At 36.5% G+C, this 24,749-nt stretch overlaps 1 protein-coding gene across 1 annotated transcript; it reads left to right on the forward strand.

Moving 5' to 3' along the window:
- Positions 1 to 11,226: 11,226 nt before the first annotated feature.
- On the forward strand, positions 11,227 to 22,069 carry LOC115924745 (caspase-3-like). The gene is made up of 4 exons (XM_030987538.1): positions 11,227 to 11,482; positions 12,212 to 12,370; positions 12,638 to 12,747; positions 21,808 to 22,069. The coding sequence occupies exons 1-4, from the start codon at positions 11,227 to 11,229 to the stop codon at positions 21,949 to 21,951; spliced, it is 669 nt and encodes a 222-aa protein (XP_030843398.1). The 3' UTR covers positions 21,952 to 22,069.
- The last annotated feature ends 2,680 nt before the right edge of the window (positions 22,070 to 24,749 follow it).

Below are 24,749 nucleotides of genomic sequence, written 5' to 3' on the forward strand. Positions count from 1 at the left end.
TCTCTCTCTCTCTCTCTCTCTCTCTCTCTTTCTCTCTCTCTCCTGTTTTCCCATCTCTCTTTCTTTTTTAACTCAAATTTTTAAATTGAAATATCGTATTTGATTAATGGTATTTAGTATACATATACACGCTCTTCATAATTATGTAGATTGTAGTGTGACATCTTGAAATTTATATTTGCTTTTTTTCTAGCAATTTACTCATGTGCAATTTAGTTACTTTTTACTGTGATATCTCTTGAAATGTATAGTTGTCTTCATCATCATCATCATCATCATCATACGAGGAGAGGTAGATCCTGTAATCCTCGGTCACTTCTTCAAGGTTGGTTATGTTCTAGAGGTTAACTCATTGCACATGCGCAAGTTTAGGACGGTTTTGATCATATCAAATTAACTTAGTTCAAATCGCTCAGACCACCAGTGCTTATCCAGTCTCATCTTGAAGATATCAATGGAGTTAGAGTCAATTATTTCTTGAGGGAGACTATTCCAGTCGGACACCACTCTGTTGCTGAAAAAGCATTTCCTTATGTTTAGACGAGACCTTTCCTTGAAAATCTTTAGAGAGTGTCCTCGGGTTTGAGTATTCAGTGATAAGGTGAAGAAGTGACTTGGGTCCAACTTTACTAAGCCCTTTAGTATTTTGAAGACTGTAATGGCATCGCCTCTCCGTCTCCTATAGTACAAGGAGTGTAGGTCGAAAATCTTTAGCCTGTCTGTGTAGGGAAGTTCTCTCGTCTCTGGCATCATCTTTGTCGCTCTCCTCTGGACCCTTTCAACTTTGTAGCCATCTTCCTTCCAGCGTGAGTGCCATAGGATGTTACCATATTCCAAGTGTGGTCTTACTAATGTCTTGAATAGGAGGGGTAGAGTCTTAGTGTCCAGCCTGGTGAAGGTACGTCGTATTATTCCGAGGAGTTGGTATGCTTTGTTTACTGCCATAGATACATGTTCATGGAACTCTAAGTTCGACATCCACTTGTACACCCAGGTCTTTTTCAAGAGTGGATATCTTGACTTCTTCTCCTTTCATGTGGTAATTGTCCTTTCTGTTGTTTCTACCCAGGTGAATAACTGCACACTTGCTTTGGTTGAAGGGTAGTTGCCACTTCTCAGCCCACAAGGTGAGATTTGTCAGGTCCGTCTGTAGTGATGAGGAGTCTACCTGATTTCCTACTTCTCTGTATAATTTGGTGTCATCAGCAAAGAGTAGAATCTTGGAGGTAACTTCGTTGGGCAAGTCATTTATGAAGATGACAAACAGAATAGGCCCAAGGATGCTCCCTTGCGGAATTCCGCTCTTCACCGCAGTCCATGTAGATGTCACTCCATTCATAGCTACTCTCTGCTTTCTACCTTTGAGGAAGGCTTCAATCCAGGAAAGTAGTGGATTCACAATTCCATGAGCTTCCAGCTTAAGAAGTAGTCTTTCATGCGGAACTGCATCAAAAGCCTTTCTGAAATCAAGATATAAAATGTCGATAGGCTGATTGTCGTCAAGAATCTTAGACCAATCCTCCATTGCCCACTGAAGTTGTGTCATACATGATCTCCCATTCACAAAGCCGTGCTGACATTCCGAGAGGAGTTCGTTTACATCAAAGTATTTCATTAAGGCATCTCTAATAATACTTTCGAGCATTTTTCCGATGACTGATGTTAGAGTAACTGGTCTGTAGTTCTCTACTGCCTTCCTGCTTCCTTTCTTATAGATTGGAGTAACGTTTCCTTGCTTCCAGTCTTCCGGAAGTGATTTCTCCTCCAGTGACCTGTTGAATAGGACTGCCAGGGGTTCCGCCATTTCCTTGGATATTTCTTTCAGCAGTCGGGGGTGGATATTGTCATGGTCTTCACCATCAATGTTTTATTCATGCACAATTCAGTTACTTGTAACTGCGATACATGGACATGAATCAATAAATACCATTTATATATCTATCTCATCTATCATATTCATAACAAAACAGATGTAACTTTTTTTATAGATCGGTATGCCATCTATTGTTGTGTCACTGGAGTTTTCCTCAAAAAATAAACCAAGCCAAAAGGGCCTGTTATACAAGAATTTGATGACTTTCAATAAACACAATTTATATATAGCCCATCATTTAAATGGCCTGTAGAGGTTCGCTTTAAGAGAGGGAAGGTGGAATTTTGCTTTTGGAACGTATCCCTATTAGCTTGTCAGAGGGAAGGAATATGAGGCAGCAAATAGAGGGCGCATTTTTCCGGTATGAAAGGGTTTTTTCCCTTTACATCGCTGGAGGGGCAAGTAGTAAGCAGACGTGCCACATCTGATTATGTTATACTATCATTTTCTCTGTCTATATTCATTATGTTAAAAATAGGAAACGATAGAATAAAAACAAAGAATAACATTAAAAAAAGATAGAAAGAGAGGAAGAAAGACAGATGACAACAAATAACATAAGGAAAGATAAAAAAAATAAAATAAAAATAAAATGGAACGATGAAAACTAAGAACATAAGGAAATAAAGAAAGAGAAGATAACATAAGGAAAGATAAAAAATAAATAAATAAATAAAATGGAACGATGAAAACTAAGAACATAAGGAAATAAAGAAAGAGAAGATGATAAAAGGAAAACATAACAGAAGGAAAGATATAATTTTTGGCGGCCACCAGAAAATAATATGGCGGCCGCAAAATAATCTAGCTATCTTTTTTAATGTTATGTTGTGGATAGAAAGAGCAAATGAAAGAAGGATATAAACAAAGAATAGCCTAAAATACGGAAAATAGAAGGAGAAGAAGATCGAAGGAAAAACAAAAAGTAAAGGAAATGAAGATAGAAAGAGGAAATGATAGAAGATTAAAAATAAAAAATAACAAAAGGAAAGAATACAAATTATCCGGCGGCCGCATAATCCACTGGTTTTTATTCAGTAATAGGTTTCTTTCCCTTTATCTCACTCCTTTTTCATTTTCGGAAAATACGAGCCTTCGGAATTTTAGGAATTAGGAACCGTTGGAAATATGAACCCTTAGCTCATTCATTTTCGGAATTATGAACCTTAGGATAAACGAACCTTCGGAATAACGACCCTTCGGAATAACGACCCTTCGGAATAATGCAATAAATTTTCGGAATTATGAACCCTTTTTTCATTTTTAGAACTATGAACATGAGAAATTAGAGTTTCGGAATTATGAACCTTCGGAAATATGAACCTTCGGCAAAACGAACCTTCGGAAAAACGAGTGCCCTCCCCCTCCCCCTCCCCCCCCCCCCCCCCCTTCCGAAGCGAACGAGGGGGGACGAAACACTTTGTTGTGGTAACATTTCATTCGGATTTAAAGAAAAAATACAATAGAATTTATATTCGGGCACCATACTGCCTGAATCATTACGGTATGAGGGCAGTGAAGTGCTCGAATATCGTAATAATATCATCAAATGGGGATATTCATGGCGGAATATTTTACTATCTCTGTAATGTTATCTCCTCATCAAAACATCCAAAGTGATATATATTTGGGCATCTTGCGGTTCCTGATACTTTGCTTTCATGAAGTTGAGATTATTCCAAAATAACCTTCCCCCCCCCCCCCCCCCCGAGGAAAACTACCCTCAATGACAATCACCTCCGAATAATTTGTTATACTGTGACGTATAATGCGAGTTTCTCTCAAAATTACTATTTACAGAAAATTTCATAAACTTTCATTTTCTTTGTTATTTATGAAATTTATTTCAGTCTTTTTAAATTATGCAATTCGATGTGGGGTTGCCCAATTCCCCCGTAGTTTTGCTACCGACTAAAGAACAGAAATCAAATTTCTTAGAAATGTAATAACACATTGCGCGCAGATGAGTATGCGTTACAGCCTCTCTCACCAACAATGGTACAACAAAGAAATTAGGATGTGAGATTTCATTTATGCATCCTCTGTAACTTTTTTAATCAGCTGATCGTGTATTTGTCTTTGTATGTATAATGGGCCCTCATCCATGATCCAAAATTAATGTTTTCTTCACGTTATCTATATATTTCTTTTGTCATGCTGAAGTATAATATGTTTTCTGGTACGTTAAATTATTTTGAAAATAGAAATTGCCTTCAAACTCCCGCGCAGCGTTTTTCAGCCGGGTGCCTCAAGAGAATGTTAGTTTAATACATTTGGAATACGTTGATCTATTAAAAAACAAATATCAGAAACGATTAAAGTATGTAATTTCATGAGAAAATTAAATTTTAAAGATAATAAAGTGTCTTCCTTCCTCTCTCGCTGACAATATTTTGACAGCAAGGCGCCCGAATATATATTATATATTTTATTTCGAGATTACATTGTTACCAAATTCATTACTTTTAAAGACTGAGGGCAACGAGAGGCCCGAATATCCTCATATTCGTGTATCAAGGTCATGGCCGAATACATCATTTTGTATTCATGTACATTCGGCGGCAAGGTGCCCGCATACAGTACCTTAAATCGTTTCTAGTGTGTTGACTACAAACTAATTTTTTACCAGTTTGAAAATGTCTTCTCCTTTTTATTCTTAACTCTAAAAAGGCCGGGCTATTTGATCATAAGATCTCGGCTATGAAACGGCCGATCGTTGCGAAAATTTGCACGCATGCCAACTGAAGTGTATAGAATACTGTGATAATTGCCATTTTTACCCATTAATCATACATTATTCATATTTAAGCATTTTTTTTCGCTACATATATTCATTAGACCATTTGGAATAGTAATACGACAACAACATTTGAAAGAGCCAGCTTATTCCTTATGTAATCTCTTGTTTTGATAATTTCTTAAGTATTTCATTGTTTTTTTTAACGTTTTTGTTGTTTTAATTCATTTCATTCAACTACAATTCAACTAATGTGATACCAAAAACAACCATCTTAACTTTGAACGAGACCCAATAACCAATGTTTAATCTATTTTTAGGGATATTGCCATTTCCATATGTTTTGTACACAACTCACGAAAATGAGCGATTTTCGGGCTGACATGCAGAGACAAAAAGTCACGTGACCTTGTAACTGTAGGTCCGATTTTCAAGTTTTAAGAGATGCGCAAGACTCGAAAGAAAAAAGTCAGCGAGCGGCGGGGCGCCATCCATATGTGTTCCCGAACAATCAGAAAAATCGCGGATGGGGGCCATAATGGCGCCCCCCCCCCCCCCAGAGTCATGCAAAATAAATAGTCTGTGAAGACTTCGGGATTTGGGAGAAACTTTTCATTTCTTAAGAGGGTACCGTGACTAACAAGTTGAAATAGCGCTGCTCCAGAGAAATGTATTTCTATGCATTTTGAGAAGCGCTGGAAAATTACCTACAACGTACATCCTTCCTGGAAATCAGCAACCGTACTGGCGTTGCATGAATTATAATTAAAGGGAAATGTGTAGTAATGAGGAAAACAACGTGTATAGTATTTGAACAAATATGGGGTCATGCAGGGGATCTTATGGGCTCGTCTTTTGCTATTGAATCCTGATTGTCCACGGGGGGTAGATGTCTTCGGGGGTAGTTGTCTTAGGGAGGTAATTCTCCTGGGGGGTAATTGTCCTCGTGTGTAATTGTCCTCGGGGGTAATTGTCCTCGGGGGTAATCGTCCTAGGGGTTAAATGTCCTCGGTTGGTAATTTTCCTCAGGGGGTAATTGTCCATGGGGGTAATTGTCCTCGGGGGGTAGTTGTCCTCGGGGGGTAGTTTTCCGACGGTAATTTTCCGGGGGTGATTGCCCAGGGGGTAATTGTTCTAGAACCGAAAAATACATATACCTAAGAAAAAATGGAGCAAAAAGAGAAAGAGAGAGAACGAGAGGCGCGAAAGCGGTGTGCGAAAGAAAAAATAATAGTTGGAGAGAGAGACGGGAGAAAAGAAAAATCTTTATCATATTTTTACATCATTACAAATACTTTTGTTTTTTGTCTCCAGAATTAGAGAAATTTGATATTCCTGTACCGTCAACCGAAGAAACACCCGTGGTGGACAAACCTATATCCCTCCTTCCGGCAGACCCTCCTCGCGGCACACCAGGTAATCATAATCACCTAGTTCTGCTGTGCTTCCACTTAGCTGAGTTGAAGCGTCGAGTTGTGGCGAGCTGGCCGAGCTTGAACTTGCGTACACTCGCGTGAACTCACTTGAAATTTACTAATTTTTACGATATTTTCATGAGTGATCTACGACGCAACTTCTTTGCGCATGGCTGATCGTCAACGAAACGGGGTTAAGTCTTTTGTCAACTCCGTTTGTTGCTACGGCAGGCAGCCAGGGAAAACGAATTCGTTTTGATGGAAATACGAGCATTATTTTAAACAAACAGAACTTTCTTATTCCTAGCTCACTTTTTATGATTGAGGTATCATATGAAAGGGCAGAAAATGAACTTTCTAGAAATGTGATTTTGAGAAATTCAGATACCGCCCTAAAAATGACTTGTTGGTACCCTCTCTTCAATTTGTTTTAAATCACTCATGCATGAGATATGCATCATGTGAGATGCATCAACCAAAGAAAGAGGATCTAAGCTTGAAAAAGTTGTGTCATTTATTAATTATTATTGGGATTAAAGGTAATAAAAAGTTTTGGTAAATTTTGAAAATTAGCTGGATAGTGATTCTTTACAATTTTGATATATTTGGATGCCCCTGTGGATGTATTATAAACACTAGAAAATTTAACTCCTAAAACACTTCTGCTTTCGAGTAAAATTGAATATCAACAGTAACCGGTGCTCCCGGTAAATTTTGATGAATTTTAAATAGCGCTTACAACCATAAAATTGTAGCTGCGACCATGAAATCCTCAAAATATGTAGTTGTGATATATAATTTCCAAACGGAAATAGCCAATTTATCGATTTTAGTCAAGCAATATTGTTTTTATGGCTGAATTGATATATTGACCTTCAGAGGGAGCTATACAGCATAAAGAGTTTATTATTTAAAATATCATAACTTTAGACCCGATTTCAACCGCGACAACGATCACTGAATATTGTAGGACTGCATATGCTTCCAATGTGTTCATTTGAACCAAATTCATGACCCCATACCAAAACTTTGTATTACCTTTGTTATGATAAAACATCGATAATTCTCGGTTTCGTTATTTCTGGGACGCACTGTATATATATTCTGATATATATATGTATGTATATATATATATATATATATATATATAAATATATTGTTATAAACCGCGTTTCATGGGGCGACTTTGTGTTGTTTGTTATGTGATAACATGTTATTAGGGTTGTGAATTTTTCTGACCATTTTTCAAATTAAAGTAATGCCGAAAAGACGCGAAAATTTATTTTACACCTATAAATAATGAATAAATATTTATTCATTTTTAAAATATATATTTTTATTTTATTTCCATGTTCATCAGAGCAACGAATTAACGTTATCCCCAACGTACACGGCTTGTACACGGATTGGAACATACAAAAGGCAGAGCCAAGGAAGGAACAATTTGACCCCGAAGAAGTAAATATACGCTTTAGGGGGTCTTCGTCTACTTTCTCTTTTTTGGTCATTAATTTTTCTTTTTCTCCAAAGTGCCTTCTCCTTTGGGGTTGATCCGTGAAAACTATTATGTAAAGCATGTTATCATAGGTCTTCTAAAAAGAAAAGACCCACCCCGAGTCATAATATATTAACATACATTTTTAGATTATTATTTGTGTTTGTACAAATGGGAGAGTTGTCCGCTATTACATATCACTGACATTTCCGATTCGGACAATTTAAAACTCCCTTATAAGTGATTAATACTTTCAAAATTTCATAACTTTTTTATTGTTAGTTACATTTTTTTCAAAAATTCTGGTTCTCTAATGCATTCTTTCAGAGCAATTTGCTATATAATAATAATTTTGTTCTTGTTTTGTTCCCGTTAGAATTACGCGTTGCATACATCTGACTCCAAGGGGCTCGTACTCATACTAAACAATAATCATTTCCCGGAGGCAAAAGATCGTCCTGGATCAGAGCAGGACTTGCGCAATATCGAACATGTCTTCAAACAAATCGGCTATAAACCTGTCATTAAGACAAATTTGTCTGCCGAGGTAGGTCAACGTCGTTATGCAGAGAAAATCACGACTTTATGTCTCAAACTTTGAAGAACAGATTAAAGGTTGCTGCAATAACTTTCAATATTATGTAGAACTCTGATTAACATAAGAAATTATCAGTTTCTTTTCTGGAAAAAGCTTCAATATGTACTACACCGTTCTGTGGATGTTTTCAACAAATCTTTTAGAAGTTAAATTTCTCATTTATGAATCCGTGATTAACATGAACGTTATATTTCACCTATAGATCGAGATAAATAATTATCTCCCTGGTCAATGATGTATATCGCCTTGAAACAACAGTGTGGTTTTAAGTCTTCTTTATCAATTAAGTTGATGTCCTGCAAAGGCCTGATGGCTTTTTCAATTTAATATTCTGTACTCCGTTAACCATTTTGCAATTCAAACTAGCCCTTTCACAAATTAAGTTAAGGATCAACATAAGCAAAGAGGATATACATGTATGTAACATAGGATTGATTGGTGCTCCAGTCATTAGATAATTGCCAACCTTGAGGCCTTTTTTACGTCAAATGTTTTAGACACATAATCCTTTGGAAAATGTGATAACCTTTTTTCTTTTTTTACTTTGTCATCAATTTTCGAGAACTTAATTTCGTTATGCCTCCGCCCTTCGAAGGTGATGCCAAAGGCATTATGACATGCTTTCGGGCTGTCCGCCCGTCCGTCCCGCTTTCTCGTTAACACGATATCTCAATTGCCACTTAAACGTATAGGCTATGTCCCATTTGCAGCCAAAATCAAATTTTGTGGAACTTTGCAGGAATTATGGATATGTCACGTACATGTTATGTCCAATCTGTGAAATTTAAACGTTAGCCGTGTCCTAGTATTCAAATTATGCAAGGAAATCTGATTACTTTTGAGTGACTGACTGACATTTGTTTTTTTATTTTGTAATAATATGTACATAACATGAGCTTTAAAAGTTACGTGAGCATTTTTCTACATCAATAACCCGCTTTTTTTAATGGCCAAAATTTAACTGATTGAATCTTTGCGCAGCTTAAAACGTACGACTATTCGGTAAAAAGGTCTGAATATCAGACTATTAATATTTAGGTGATTGCATTCACCTAAGTCGAATCGACAAGTAACGGTCGTTATTTTCCAACAAAAAAAAACAATTCAAGCCCATTCGTTTTGAGGGAAGTTTTAATTTAGTCTTTCAAATTCCGTTTGACTTTAACCTTTTTTTTTGGCTTGCAAATGGGATATAGTACCTTAAAAATATAAACTTCAAACTTGTTGAGAATATGATTCACCATAGGAAGACAATCTGAATAGATTTGAGGTTAGTAGGTCAAGGGTCAAAGGTCACAGAGGTCAACTTCTAAAATTCCAGCTATAATCGCGAAACCTCTAGAACCAATAGATATGGGGGTCTAAAAAGCGATAATTTGTATTAGCATAGGAAGATGATCTGATAAGATTTTTGGTAAATAGGTCAAAGGTCGCATAGGTCAGTTCAGCCCCTTAAGATCTATTGCACTCAGAAGCATTCATTATTTGTATATTATTACCTATACCAGGTAATTTTATTAGTTTCGAGCAGGCAACATTTTACATGATATTGGCTCACCTTGGAGGGGAGGTATATCACATATATTGCACGAGTCGATGACGAGTGTAATATTCATGCCAACTGAATGCAATATATCTGATATTTTATGATAGAAATCTAATATTATTATTATTATTTTTCATCAAATTTGGCAAATCAAAATGAAAGATGATTTAAGTTTTGAATATAAATTGGTGTTTAAACACAATACTAGCTACGGATTGTTTACACGATATACTGTGGTCGTATTCAATTCAGTACGCGGATTAACTATTTTTTTCAGAATTTTACTTTGCTAATTTATACGTTTGAATTCGTATTCAGATCATTATCTCAGCAAAATCCTAACTGATAAGCAATGTGACATCACATCGTCAATCAAACGTTATGCGCAATAACTGTGTCATATTAAATGCGCCCTTATATAATTTTGTGCAGCTTAGGAAATCATGCTCAACATGCGATAATAGGCTGGGTATTCACACGTAACAATTATTGATTTTTGGTGAGCTTTCCAAAAATCTTCTTCTTTTTTTTTGCCTTTGTTCACGAATACGGTAAAAGAAAAAAATCACTTCACCATACACCATTTACACGAACCGCGCCCAGATGTAAATTCCGAAAAAAGTGCACTTCCTAGTGATTACTAAACGCGTTCTTAAAGATAAACTCCAGTACTGGTAAAAAAAAAAAAAAATTCTCACAGAATCAAACGAAACTTACACTGAATGTTCAAGATTACAAATAAATGACATGTGCCAAACAATTTTGGAAGAAAATGTATACTGGCTGAGTAATGAGCATAGAAAGACAAGGAAATCAAGGTAGTACTAGCCCCGACACCATGTGTGTTGTCCCATATATAGCTTTCTATGTGAGTGCTTGTTACTTTACCAAGACTCGGTCAAATTTATTATGATTTTGAGGACTCCAGAACCTTGCAGTGCACACCAATACTTACATGCTACATGATCAACTGTTTCTGATCCTTTCCACACCTATTCTTTCACAATGCAATCGCATTACCAGTACTAAAGTTTATCTTTAAAATCACTAGACGTGAGCTTTTCCGCATTCACACGCCAAAAAACGTGTGAATCTCTACGTGTGAATCCCCCTATTGAACGCTGATTGTTCATCGGTTGATCGAGTTAGTCAATGTTACGAGGAAAAGCCATATGCTCACAATAATGATCTCGACCAAAGAAAGGGAATCAAATACATGATTTTATTCTCTTGGAAAAGAGGCTCGTATGTGTAATAATTCCTAATATTTTCAATCTTCCGGGTTTTGCTATTGACTTTGTGTGCACTGCAACAATTGCGATCAATATTATGAGCCCGTTACGTATTGGCCCCTATCAACATCCGGAATCTTTCATGCAGCTGAAATCGCCCCCAAAGTTTCAGCAGACTATCGTGCGGCGTGGCAGAAGGGTATAGTAACCGTACGGTTCCCTATCCTGCTCCAAAGAGGAATAGAAAATGATTACCATATCTACTGAATGGCTCATCTTTCGGCAAGCCCTAACTGAAATCAAATTGACCTCGTCTTCCACTCGATCAATATGTCACATCATCAATTCCCCGTGCAGGAGATTCGTAGCTTTCTGGACGAGTCTGTAAGCCGAATAAATCTAGAAGGATCCACCCGTCACTCATCTGTGATTCTTGTTCTGATGAGTCATGGTAACAAACATGGCATCAGTGGTACCGACTTGGACGTTGTGACAATTCAGGAAATCAAGTCTAAGTTTTCTGGAAGAAAATGCCCAGCACTCCTCGGAAAACCAAAGATCTTCTTTATCCAGGCATGTCGAGGAAGTGAGTCAAAGGTTTAGGTTTGATTTAAACGGTTAACACATGATAATTTAAGTAAGTAATGTTAACTGATAAATGCAATTAAACATGAGGCTACGTACAGCCCTCTTTAAAAGTCATGTGAGGGTTTTACGAAACAGACAGGCCACGAGCCCTACATTGTCAGTCTCGCGAGCCTTCGATAAAGTTATCTGAGAGTCTCATGCGGCCCAGGAGACATACAGTATTGGTCTAGCGAGTCGATCTTCTATAACGTTATTTTACGGATTCTCGAGGCAGACCACAGGAACGTCGGTCTCGTTGGTCCTTTGAAAACTATTCTTATAGGGTCCGCGAGACCGTCATTAATTTTTGACTGGGATTTTAACAGGTTAGGTGTCTTCCAGTTGATTAGAATTGTTTTTAAAAAAACATTAACCAGTCCCCCATAATTCCCTTACATTATGTTCAGTATATATAAACTTCATTCATTTGCAAGGGATGAGACTTCATTTCGAATTTTAATTTTTTGATTATAAATTTAAAATTGTAAAGGTTTATATATTCAAGGGTAATAGTGAAGTCTGTTAAATTCCGTTTGACAAAGTATTCATAATATCGTGGAAAATGCAAGATATTTCATCGTTCCCACTGTGGTGGTGGGGGATATTAAGCCTATCTCCACTCTTCGTTGAATTACTTTTACGTTTAGAATGCAAAAATATGCCCTCTTCATTTCACACCCGATTCTAGACATGCCCACGAAGAGCGCTCTTGGCACTGATGATCCTAAAAGACTGATGGGTGACATCGATTCTTGTTCATCAAAGAGACCGACCGACGACGCATTGGATATTGATGGCGATGTTCCAGATAACGCTGATATATATGTGGCCTACGCCACTTCCGAAGGTGAATTAAAAACTGTGCAATCTAAAAACGGATGTCAGCTAATTCATGATACTGTATCATGCAAGAACATATCTAAAAGTTATTATCCTCACTCTAAACATATTTGGAGGGGGGTGGGTTTTTCTTCCTCCAAGGGAGATATTAAGTCCATTAACATTTCAATTTTATTGATCATTTGAGTATTCAAATAATCAATCTTTAACATTTTAGAAGTTTAAATGTTTGGTCGGCTTAAGTTACATTTAATCACCTAATTAATTTTGGCAGGTTATTTCTCAATCCGACATGACGTGGATGGTTCCTGGTTCATACAGAGCTTATGTGAGGAGTTGATTGCCCACGTACACATTGACGATCTTGACACCATGATGAACAGGGTGATTATCAACAATATCTTTCCTTAAATCAGAGGCGGCGCTCACGAGGAGTAGGGAGGCACAGTGTCCCCCCCCCCCCTACACTTTTTTTAGGAACCCAAAAAGTGCCCCTTTTTACATAGGAAAAATGCCCTTTTTACTTTGACAAGTGCCCCTATTAATTTGTAAAAGTGTCCTTTCCCCCTTTCACCTCTGATATGGGCCCCTTTTATTTTGACACTTACCCCTTTTTCTTTGAAAAGTTCCCATTTTCCTTTGAAATAAGTGTCCATTTTCCATTCTAATAAGTGCCTTTTTTTAATCTCTAGTACGTTCCCCTTTTCCTTTGTAAAAAGTGCCCCTTCCATTTTTGTAACTGCAGCCATTCAAAAGCGGCCCTTCATCTCTGATAACTGCCCTAATCAAATCTGAGAGGTTCCCTTTTTGCTTTGACAAGTTCCCCTTTTCCTATGTAAAAAGTGCCCCTTCCATGTTTGTAACTGCAGCCATTCAAAAACAACATGTTGACAATGTTTTTTACGGGAGTGTTTCATACCTCGGATATCATACCTTGAAAGTAGGCATAAAGCTATACTAAACTTATTTGCCCCTCGGTGTCCGCTAGTGGGTTACTCTTGAATTTGGCGTTGTGCAGTTACGGATGAACATGGACAGTTGAATAATTCATCAGGATTAAACATTTCCTTCTTCAATGACAAGTACTGTCGCTTTTATGACGTCTGTGTGATAATGAAGGCAAATGTAGTTGCTCTAGCCGTAACTTGTATTGAAGACTTCTGAGAGATTGAAGGAGTTTAGTTGCACAACGTTGAACTTTTTCCAGTTTGAGAATATGTTTCTTCTTATAAGGGTGCCACACGGGAGATCAGTATTCTAGTGCTGGTCTCACAATTGACTTATATAACTGTGCGAGTCCCTTGTTGTTCATAGTTGAAAAAGTACGCTTGACTCCTAATTTCCGGTTTGCAGCATTGCAAGCAGTGTCAATGTGATTTGAAAAGGACATTCATCATCAAATATTTATCCCAGATCTTGTTCATGTTGAACTGCAGGTAATGGCTCATTCACATCATTCATAGTGTAGTCACACAGGGGATTACTTCTTCCATAGTGGATGACTTTGTATTTCTCAATGTTGAAAGGGAGTTGCCATGTTCTAGACCATACAAGAAGGTTGTTTAGTTCGGATTGAAGGGTCTTTCTGTCGTCGATGTTAGCAATTGACGAGTACAGCTTGGTATCATCTGCAAAGAGCTTAACTTACATTAATTAGACTGAATAACTTCAGGCAGGTCATTCACGTAGATTAGGAAGAGGGTGGGCCCTAGCACACTCGCCTGCGGTACGCCACTCATAAAGTTGGATTCCGTAGATGTAATTCTGTTAACCCTCACTTGTTGAGATCTTCCACTTAAAAAGGACTGGATCCAGTTCAACAGATTACCTGAGATACCGTACGACTTAATTTTCTGTAGCAATCTTTGATGTAGGCCAGTGTCAAATGCTTTAATGTAGTCAAGATATATACAATCAATACTTCTTCCACTGTCAAGCTCCTTGTACCAAGCTTCAGATACAATCGAGTAGTTGTGTGATGCAAGATCTGCCTTTCCTAAAGCCATATTGATTATCTGTGTACAGTTCATGCCTATCCATATGGTCAACTATCACATCTCTGATGAAAGATTCCATCATCTTGCACAAAGTACTGGTTAAGCTCAAAGGACGGTAATAACTTTCGTTTCCTCTTATCACCCTTGTTGTATATAGGTGTAACATAGGCTTCCTTCCAACGTGCAGGGACTTGACCTTTCGACATCGACAAAAATTGAACGATTCAGTGAGAGGTTTGGAAATATAATCCACAAGTTCCTTCAGAATACGGTTATATACATTATCAGGTCCAGGGGATTTGGTCTGATTGAGCTTCTTGATTGCTTCAACATTGTCCAGGGTTTTAACATTTCTTCTCGGATCACAGCTAGGAATATTGGCTAAATCTTCTCTCGTTAATACAGAGACCAAAAAAAATTGTTTAAGGTATTAGCTTTTCTCAGTGTCTGTTTCTGCATAGCCGCAATCGGGTTTCTCCAGTGGCAGTGACCCGATTGAAGATTTTGTCTTTGTTTTACTTTTCACATACTTCCAAAAACATTTTGGATTCGTTTTCAGATCTGAAGTTAGTTTCTTTTCAAAACATTTCTTGCATCAGTAACTATTCTGGTGACCTCGCTCTTAATATTCTTGAACTTATCTCTCTGTCTTGTTGGCTTCTTGTTTTCTGGAAACGATTCCAGGCTTTTAATACGTTTGTCACAAATTAATAAACACCTCATTTTCATAAACAAATTTCCTCATTCCTTCAAAAATCTCCCTGTGTTTCTTTTATTCTTGTGATAACTGTGAGAAACAAACGACAACAAAAAATGGGCATTAATTCAAAGATGCAATAATAATAACAAATTTGGGCGTGACCCATGGGCATTCTGTGTGTTTCCTGAACAGTCTTCACACATCTATCATTTAATATAACATAAATTCGTTTGGGCATAAATATCATAATTATACAATTTATTTCCCATAAATTAACACTGCAAGTCTAAGTACTGACCTTCTTGTCTCATTTTAGTACATAAGTTAACTGCAGCTATGAAGATGTTGCAGATATTCATCAATTTGTCTCAAACATTAGATCTTTCATGTTTGTCTTTGAAACTCTGTCTTTTAAAGTCTGTCGCCCAAGATGGCGCTCTAACCTTTTGGTAAGCTAACTCAAATACACTTACACCTTTTAATAACTACCCCTTTTTAACTAGGATAAGCGCACCTTATTTTTTTCACATTTGCTCCCTTTCCTTTTGAATAAGTGCCCCTTTTCCTTATGATAAGGGCCCCCATTTTAAAAATAGTCCCTTTCTCATAATTGCCCCTTTTCATCTATGAAAATAGTTCCTTTTCATTCTCATAAGTGCCCCTTTTCATCTCTTGTAAATGACCCTATTCGGTTCTGAGACATACACGTTTTACTTTGAAACGTCCCCCTTTTCCTTCCTAATGCTTATTTTCCTTCTTATAAGTGCCCTTCCCTTTTTCATAATTACCCCCCTTTTCATCTTTGATAAGTGCCCCGTTTATTTTAACATGTGACTTGTTTTCTTTTTAATAAGAGCCGATCCCCCCCCCTCCCTCCCTTCTCATGAAAACCCCCTTTTACCTCCGATAAATGCTCCTATTAAAATCTGATCAGTGGCCTTTTTCTTTCAACAAATGCACATTTCCCTTTATCATTAGTGCCCCTTTTTTCATTCTCATAAGTGCCTCTTTTCATGTTCCATCCTTTATAGGGTCAAAGGTCATTTGTCTCCTTTGTGCGCTCTTACTGCCGCAATTCTTGACGGATTCTTTTAAATTTAGTATGGAGGTGTATCTTGGTAAAAATCTACGCATCTTTAGTGTTTGGTGATGCTGCCACCTGTGTTCGTCCGTTATAGGGTCGAATGTCATATTTTGGTGGGTATCTAGTGTGCGCTCTGTAGGTCATATTTCATGACGGATTTCTTTCACATTTGTTATCTTAGTACAATCTCCACATCTTTACTTGTGGGTGATGCTGCCCTCATTGTTCCATCCTTTATAGGTTCAACGATCATATATCTTTTATGCGCTCTGACTGCAACATTTCTTGACGGATTTCTTTCAAATTTTGCTTGGAGGCGTGGGTGTCGATTTGTATCCGTGGTTGGGGGAAGATGATATAGGTGCCAAAATATTTTCGGCAATGGATCAAAGCAACCAAGAGTTAGAAGCGTGTGGCAGGTTGCACCCTCACTTCCAAGTTATTAACTTTTCCAAGTCACCCTCAATACAGATAACATTTCAGAGAATATAAGAGTTGTAATAAAATTAATAACACGCTACATGTTAGTCATGACTCTTGCCTGCAGTGTAGGCCTACCAGACTGATATCATCTATTTTTAAACGAAATTTAGACATTACCAAAAGCAAATCCAATGGTGAGGGATATCAACTTGTGAAAGTATTATGTCACCAGTGGGCAAATGCATTAATAAGCGACCAGGACAATTTCATGTAGACAGAAAAAAAAATTATATCCTGTTGATAGAAACATACATTTTATGAATATTGATGTCTCCAAACAACATTTATCGTGACAAACCCATTCCAATATGCTGTGTAAGGAGATCCCCCCAAAACATAGTTCTCATTAGTAAATGAAAAACATATTAATTGCCCTTGGTTCTTCATTTGACTCTCTTCCTTCTTTAATTAAACCAACTGAATCCTCTCTGCGGGAATCTCAATTCAATAAAACAAAATATCACTGATGCAAAATTTGGTTCTCAAAATGACAGAAAATGTCCACTCCTGATCTTATACGAACTGTCTGTTTCTTAAAAACATGATATAAAACTTACGTTCCAACAACCAAACAACAAACTTCCATTATCTCCTTCTTCACCCAGATATATTTATAAACCAGATACGCTCTAAAAATATAAGCATAATATTCCCCAAAGGCCCTGACCAGAGCACTATCTTTTTCTTCAAAAACTATAACCAGTCTTAGAAGGTGCATTATTATTGGAAGGTAGTTATAAACAAACTTCAAACTTAATAACATTGTAACCTTCAAAAACACCTTAACTATCTTATTCCTGTTACTAGGGTGATCACAATGCCTGTGCACACAGTCTGCCCCATGCACACTCACACACACACACAACAGCAGTCAGTTGGTAGAAATAGCAATTTTTGTAAATTTATTTTTAAAAAACTAAACGATATTTTTTTTTAATTATTTCACATATATTTCAAGCATACCTTTAACTACAATTCTGTGTAGTTTCATTGTTATAGGCATGTGGGAAATATGTTAAATTATTTAATTATAATAATCTTTTCAGCCATGTGTGACATTGCCCGCTGATCGCCCATTGACTCGCATTGTTATTCTGCGTGGTGAAAATGCACCTGAATGTATAAAACTTCCCTATAAAAAATGCAATATCCTCATGTGTGTCACTCATTGAATCAAATTGTTGTTTCCACTCAAGGTAACCACAACTGTATTGGGGTCACAAAATTTTTGTTACTCTAACATTCAATCCCTGTGGAAAGTTATGGCCTGTTGAATGGTTTCTCGGAAAATCGTCATAAATCCTCAAATCTGACATCTTTTTAATATGCAAATATACTAGGATGTAGCTGAAAGTCTGCAAATTCTTATTACATGATCTGTTTTTCTGAATATTCTGTGAAACACATGAGTAAATAGCTGTGACGATGATCCAAATAATTTCCATCACCATATTGTATCGGCATTGCAAAAATATTTGGAATTTAAGGTTAATATTTGGTGTAAATATGATCTATGAATACATGATTTTAAAAATGCCAAAAAAATGAACAGTTTGACTTTCCTAATTTGCATAATGAGTGCGCGAATATATAATTAGCTGAAATGACCTAATTTGCATATTTGATGAATATTCATGATTTGTTTTAATATTTCAAATGAAATATATTTCCAAACATGTCTGATATACTTAGGTTTCACTGATGTATCAGGTTCGGTTTTGATTTGATTACATATGCGCATATTAATTAGGCGGACTTAGTTATTTTCACAACTTTTTCATATCTGCAGATTCGCAAAATGGCAAAAATGACTTATTTTGTTGGCTTCTGTTTTCAAAACGGTAATAGTTATATGAATTTTCTTTTTTGTATTTTTTACCACAAAGATGATATTTTAATGTCTGATATTTTGATTTATTATTTGTGTCCAAGAAATTTTTTGCCAATTTGACCATTTCTGGCAGATTTTTTCGGTAATTTTGCGATATCAAATAAATGGTATAAAATCACAACGCATTGACCGATTTCAATTCTGTTTTTTGTTTTTTGAAGCTTTCATAAAGCTTGATCATTTGCAATCATCAGATAACATGTGTTTGTTCTACTTATTTTTGGTGTGCTATACCTACTGTTACAATATATAGGCAGGCGCGCCGGAAGCAGTTTGGGATGGGGGGGGGGGGGTGGGCAAACATTCCAGGGGCTCACCTTCCAGGGGCAGTGACGTAATGAGCAAAAACTTTTGGAAGTGAGGGGGGGCAGAAGAAAAATCTGCATCACCACCATTCTTACACGTTAAATGCAGACACCGCGGAACATTTTTCAAAGTGGAGTATTAACGATCAGGTAGAGCGTAAATTGGCGTGGGGTCCAGGGCCTGAGCCTTAGCAGGGGTCAAGGGGCTGAGCCCCCGGAAGCTCAGGATATTTAAGCATTAAATTACGGCCAGATAAGTATATTTAGATACCTTATTTGTGACACGAGCAGGTCACTAATTGGCGGAGAGGCCAGGGAGCAAGCTCAGGGGTTTTAGGTATTTAATTACGGTTATATGAGCATCCAGGGGCCTTCTTTAAGGCCATTGATGTGGTCCAGGGGCAGAGCCCCCGGAAGCTCCGGGGTTTTAGATATTTAATTACGGTCAGATGAGCATCTAGGGGGCCCGCCTTAGGGCCCTTAGCGGGGTCCAGGGGACAAAGCACTCGGAAGCTGTTGGGTTTTAGGTATTTAATTACGGTCATATGAGCATCCAGGGGACCGCCCTCGGGCCCTTGGTGGGGTCCAGGAGCAGAGCCCCCGGAAGCTATGGGGTTTTAATTACGGTCAGATGACCATCCAGGGGACCAATTCCGTCGCCTATGTACATAGGCCTACATCAGCTTTTCAATAAAACAAACATAAGTTGTGACATAATAATCTTTCCCCAAAATATCGAACTGGAGTTGTATTGCTTGATTATGTACATACAAAGAGCTTATTTTCAAGAGGCACTAGATCCATGTGTATAACTTAAGAAAGAACTCTTTGTTTACCCGATTTTGTTCACAGATGTCTATAGAAAATTGTTATAAAAGTGACTCGGTAACATTGTTGAAGATTGATGGAAAAATTGCTTAATTTTTGTAAAAAATGTTACTTACTATAATCCTTTTACTGTACTAATCCTCTGACATGCACAAAATCCTGAAAAAATTCTCAAACCACGAAGATATCTATGGTTTTCTTTGAAGGCGTCAATGTATGACACCCTCTAACAGTGATTAACAGTAAATTCTCCCAACCATTTTTGAATTTTCCCAACCGTTTTTCCATGAAAAAAGACATAAAACAGGCTATAAATAATCTGTCAACATTTAAATGTCTGGAATGGAATGTAGAGCCATTTTAATGCTTTGTGACGATTTACATTCACCTAAAATGTAAGTAAATTGTAAAAAATATAGTTGGGAGAATTAAGGAATCGATCAGATTAGTTTTTCCCACTTTGTACCATGAATAATGGTCCGTTTACACTCAATTTTTCAGATTATCTTTAATTGTACATCTACATATAGCATTGAAGTCACTTCTTTAGCACCACTATCTCTCATCTGAACAATGTTACCAAGTCCCTTTCAAAAGATGCATGTGTTCATAATTTCTCTCGTAATTTAGGTTAATAATTTTGTTCAAGGTAAATAGAGGAGAATGTATATCATTGTCTCCATTTGCTATCAAAGATTTTGCTCCTTTCGGAAATTAGCTCTCCAAATGTTTTACATGTAGAGATATAAATAAACAAAGAAATGGATGAAATTAATAAAACAAAATAGAGTATGAATCAGGGAACAAACTGAAAGTTGCCATTTGGACAAAACCGTCTTTCTTTTCAATGATACAATATTGTATTACTTTACTTGCATTATGAAAAAAAACGCATCATCAACCCCACATAAGTATGGGTCCCATCTGGTTTACCCATATGGGTCCCATGTTTCAGAGAATATGAGACCCATGTGGGTCCCACATGGGCTTGCTACCTGGCTTATTATCCTCTCTGTCTCTCATTATCTCTCTCTCCCACTCTCTACTTCTTTTTTTTTGCACTTTTGCGCTTCGCGCTTGAAGGGATAGTTGAGTTCTGTTTTTTGAAAGAACATACAATTCATATGAAAAAATCATCTTTGTCTGATCAAAATCGGTTCAGAGACGGCTGAAATATCCATAAATATAACGGTTTATAATACTTGTGTACCACCACCAATATTAGATATTTTGAAAAAACCGTTGAAAAAACGAAATAGCTCCTTTTTACGCCGTTTTTCAGCCAATGCCAATGTTGGCTTTTTTGTTGGCATTTTCGTGTTGGTTATATTACGCACAACAAGCCGGACCATGTATTGTTAATATCAATTAATTAATCAATTAACAGTCACAATATTTTTTGGAAAGTGGAGGTGAATTGGTATGATCGTATTGGCTAAATTTCACACATTTTTTATAGCAATTTTAGGTCCTAAAAGAGCACTAGAAATTTCATAAATAAGAGCAATATAACCATGCACTTTGAAGGCATTTGTGGTCTGAAACAAAAACTCAACTATCAAATAATTACTGTTGGTGAAGGTGATGGAACAAACTACTTCTGAGACGATCTGGATGCTATCTTTCCTCAGCTTCGCTTCGGAAAGATAGCGTATATTCAGATCGCCGAGGAAGTGATAGTTTGCCATCGCCTGAAACCCAAAGGTGATTATTTGATTTATATTCCACATCGGAAACATTTTACTTCTTCCGTCATTTTAGAGCAACAAAGTCTTCAATTAACAGCTACCAAACGGTGTACGATACGTACAGTGCATTCAGTGCTTACGTACGTATGTATACGCAAAGTATACAAGAAAGTGCGTTGCACTGTGTTGATATTCCTACTATCTTCAGTGAAAGTGCGTTGCACTGTGTAGCTAGTAGTACTATCTACAAAGTGCAACGAACTTTTCTTCTCCCATCAATGATGGGCTAACTATCTTTCATCACGTGATTTACTTTGACTAATTGTAGAGCAAGATTCTTAGTATGTGGAATATAAATCTATTATTATGCTGATTTTACTTCAAATCAGGGACAACCGGAATATGATAATAGACTTTCTTATCATGCTTACTACTTTCTTTTTAAATATATAAACTTGACCATAACAGGTAACAAGACGTGTTACCGGCTTGACGGGTTCTGTAACCGACGACGAAGGAAATGAGACAATGACGTTGCAAACCCCAGATATATCCAAGCAAGGCATCGGAAAGAAGATTTACTTCATGCTAAGTTATCCGCCTTGTTCTTAAGCCCCATGCAGCTTGACTCACCAACCTCGTTCTGATGCTGCATGTAGCTTGACTCAACAACCAGGCCCATCATCAGAACCACGCGGTCATTGTTCAACACATAGCGAATAATTTTTAGATTACTTTGTCAACCATGCATTTTGGGAAATATATATAATAAGGTGTAAAATGTTTTTTTCTTTTTTGTCGAGCGGGATGACACGAAACTGGTAGCTTTAAACACTTTCAGACCAGTGTCAGACACACGATTTGTCGCCTCGATCTTTGTTTCTGTCGAAAACTTTGCACCAAGGCATTGCGGCGAAAAAGCACACATATATCCTGAGCGCCAGGCAAATGTTTAAATAAAGATTTGTAATGTAAAAACTATTAATTTGTGGTAATATTAAAAGTGCTCGTGATAATGAGCAAAGGCTAAACCGCTGTATATCAATCTGACGAGAAAAATTGAAACCGGTAAAGTGAATTGAAACTCTTAATGATATCTATTTTAACTGTGTTTTTTTTTATTATATACCTGCTATATAAACAAATATGATAATTCAAATTAGAATTGAAATTAATTTATACATAACTCCCTTTGAATGTTGAATAAGAATAGACCGAATTTTAGCACATTCACAAACGTAGGGGTAGCCTTTTAATGTTTTTAATCAGAATTATAGATTTTGTTTTCTTCCTGACTTATAATAGAAAAACTAAATTGTCCATCAAGTGTTGTTTTTTTCTTCTTCAAAATCTAAATTAAGAGGTAAAGGTGACTTTATTAGGTTATGTGTTTTCTCTAAAATTAGCATCTTACTTTTGTTCAAAATTATCATACAGTTCTTATCATATGTGTACTTGTATTCTCATCGTCAACAACATTATAACATATTGTTCAACTTTTTTATTTTTACATTATGCAATTTACTTTCATATTAATATACTCTGAATCCAAGCTATACTGTTATTATTTGACGATCTATGTTTAAATCTTTCACTTTAGGCCTATGCAAGGTTTATTTAGTTATCCAGATTGAAGTATAGTAACTAGTCTAAGGTGACATACATTTTTGTTATTTTTCATAATACATGTATTTTACGAATTTGATAGGTCATGTCCATATGAACTATGTACATGTACCATAAGATGTGGCTGGGGTTTCCTTATTTTATTACGGATACTAAGTTCTTTGTAATTTTTTGTATGTTTCTTTCCGTGTACTAGTATCTAATTGTCATTATATTTTCTGTATGCTGTTGTAATTTTTGTTTAAGATTGTAATGTTCATCTATGGATTTTTGTATTTGGTTGTTTTATTTGAAGGTTTTTTGATTTTTTACTATTTGATCAAAACCATGATGTGAAAAACAGTTTTGCTGATCAAGTTTTTACCCTGTATAAATATGTTTCAATAAATAAAATCAATAAGTAAATAAATAAAGATGTAATTGAGTCTTTTATTAATCTTCTTCCTCTATTGTCTTACAATCATATCTTCTTCCCATCTTGATCTATATCATCTTTTACTTTCTTCATTCTCTCTATCCACTAACCCTGTGACCTATACGCCTTCTTCAAATCTGTTGTGCTTTAAATGCAAGTAAATCCAGTAAAATGCTTACAATGGGGTCTAATAGCAAAGGTGTCCTATACGTTTTAATCTTGATCCCCACTCGTTCATTTTTCTTGTTTTTACACTAACTTCTTACCCCGATCTCTCACTTTTTTGTCATTGTCTACTCTTTGTAGTACCGTGTTCTTCATCTTTTTCGTGTAAAGCATTATTGTCTTGTCCCTTTCTCGTCTCGGCTGGCATCCCCCTTTTTCTTTCCCCTATTTTGTAGTTCCTTCTGTAGTTACGGATTAGTTAATTTAATTACTCATTATTCCTAAGTATCATTTGAGGTGTTCACACTTGTACAAGCATTGCTTTTTAGTGGACTCCTCTGTTGCTAACATGTATTTCTTACATTTGTTTTAAATGCTTAAAATTGATTTGTAATGTTTTGTTGGAATCATGAATAAATTGAAATTGAAATTGAAGTTATTTTTGTCATTTGTCAGTTTCAATGGCCAATTAATTTTAACACTTGCCCAATCTTTTTCGTCACATTTCATTGAAATTCGTCGCACCTGGTAGTCCGCTGCAAAATCTAACAATCAAATTTCAAGAGAGTTTTATTCAAATTCGTCTTATAGACAGTCCTCAAATTGACGACTGACGAATGTGAATGACGCTTTTGACACAATATATTGCAAAACGACGAATGGATTCATTCTTTTGCACCTTGGCAGCCGAGACAACCCACAAATACACACATAAAGTGGAAAAGTATTCTACTCGAAATCACATATGATTATACTTCTTTTCAATCCATTGTAATTCATTATTACGGTGGCCCTGGAGGGACGCCAATTATTCGCGACGATATCGTGAATTTCGTGAATAATTCGCGATTTCGTCTTCAGGGCCAACATACATTATAGATGTTATCTGGCAAAGTATTCCATATTGTTGGTGCTCTATGTCGGAAAGAAAATAATAAATAAGATTTTTCAACAACCCATGTATGATATTAATTTCTATTCCTCGTATTATAAGTATGAATTGCATTATTGAGTAAAAGCATATTGTAAAGTGAACTGAGCAAAAGAACCTGATTGTGTTTATTAAAATAATAACATTGAGAAGCAATATCTATTTAATTAATACACATCAAGAAACTTGAGATTCATAAATAATGGTCTAGTATGGGCACGATAAGAAGTTAGAGAGCAAATTCTCACCAATTTCTTTTTTAACAAAAAAGAG

The sequence above is a fragment of the Strongylocentrotus purpuratus genome, unplaced genomic scaffold, assembly GCF_000002235.5.
Source record: "Strongylocentrotus purpuratus isolate Spur 01 unplaced genomic scaffold, Spur_5.0 spur5_scaffold_16, whole genome shotgun sequence".
NCBI classification, from domain to species: Eukaryota; Metazoa; Echinodermata; class Echinoidea; order Camarodonta; family Strongylocentrotidae; genus Strongylocentrotus; species Strongylocentrotus purpuratus.

Coding starts and splice junctions, on each gene's coding strand:
- LOC115924745 (XM_030987538.1), top strand. CDS start 11,227: ATGTCACATCATCAATTCCCCGTGCAGGAGATTCGTAGCTTTCTGGAC. Junction 11,483..12,211: donor TATCCAGGCATGTCGAGGAA/GTGAGTCAAAGG, acceptor ACCCGATTCTAG/ACATGCCCACGAAGAGCGCT. Junction 12,748..21,807: donor TTGACACCATGATGAACAGG/GTGATTATCAAC, acceptor TGACCATAACAG/GTAACAAGACGTGTTACCGG.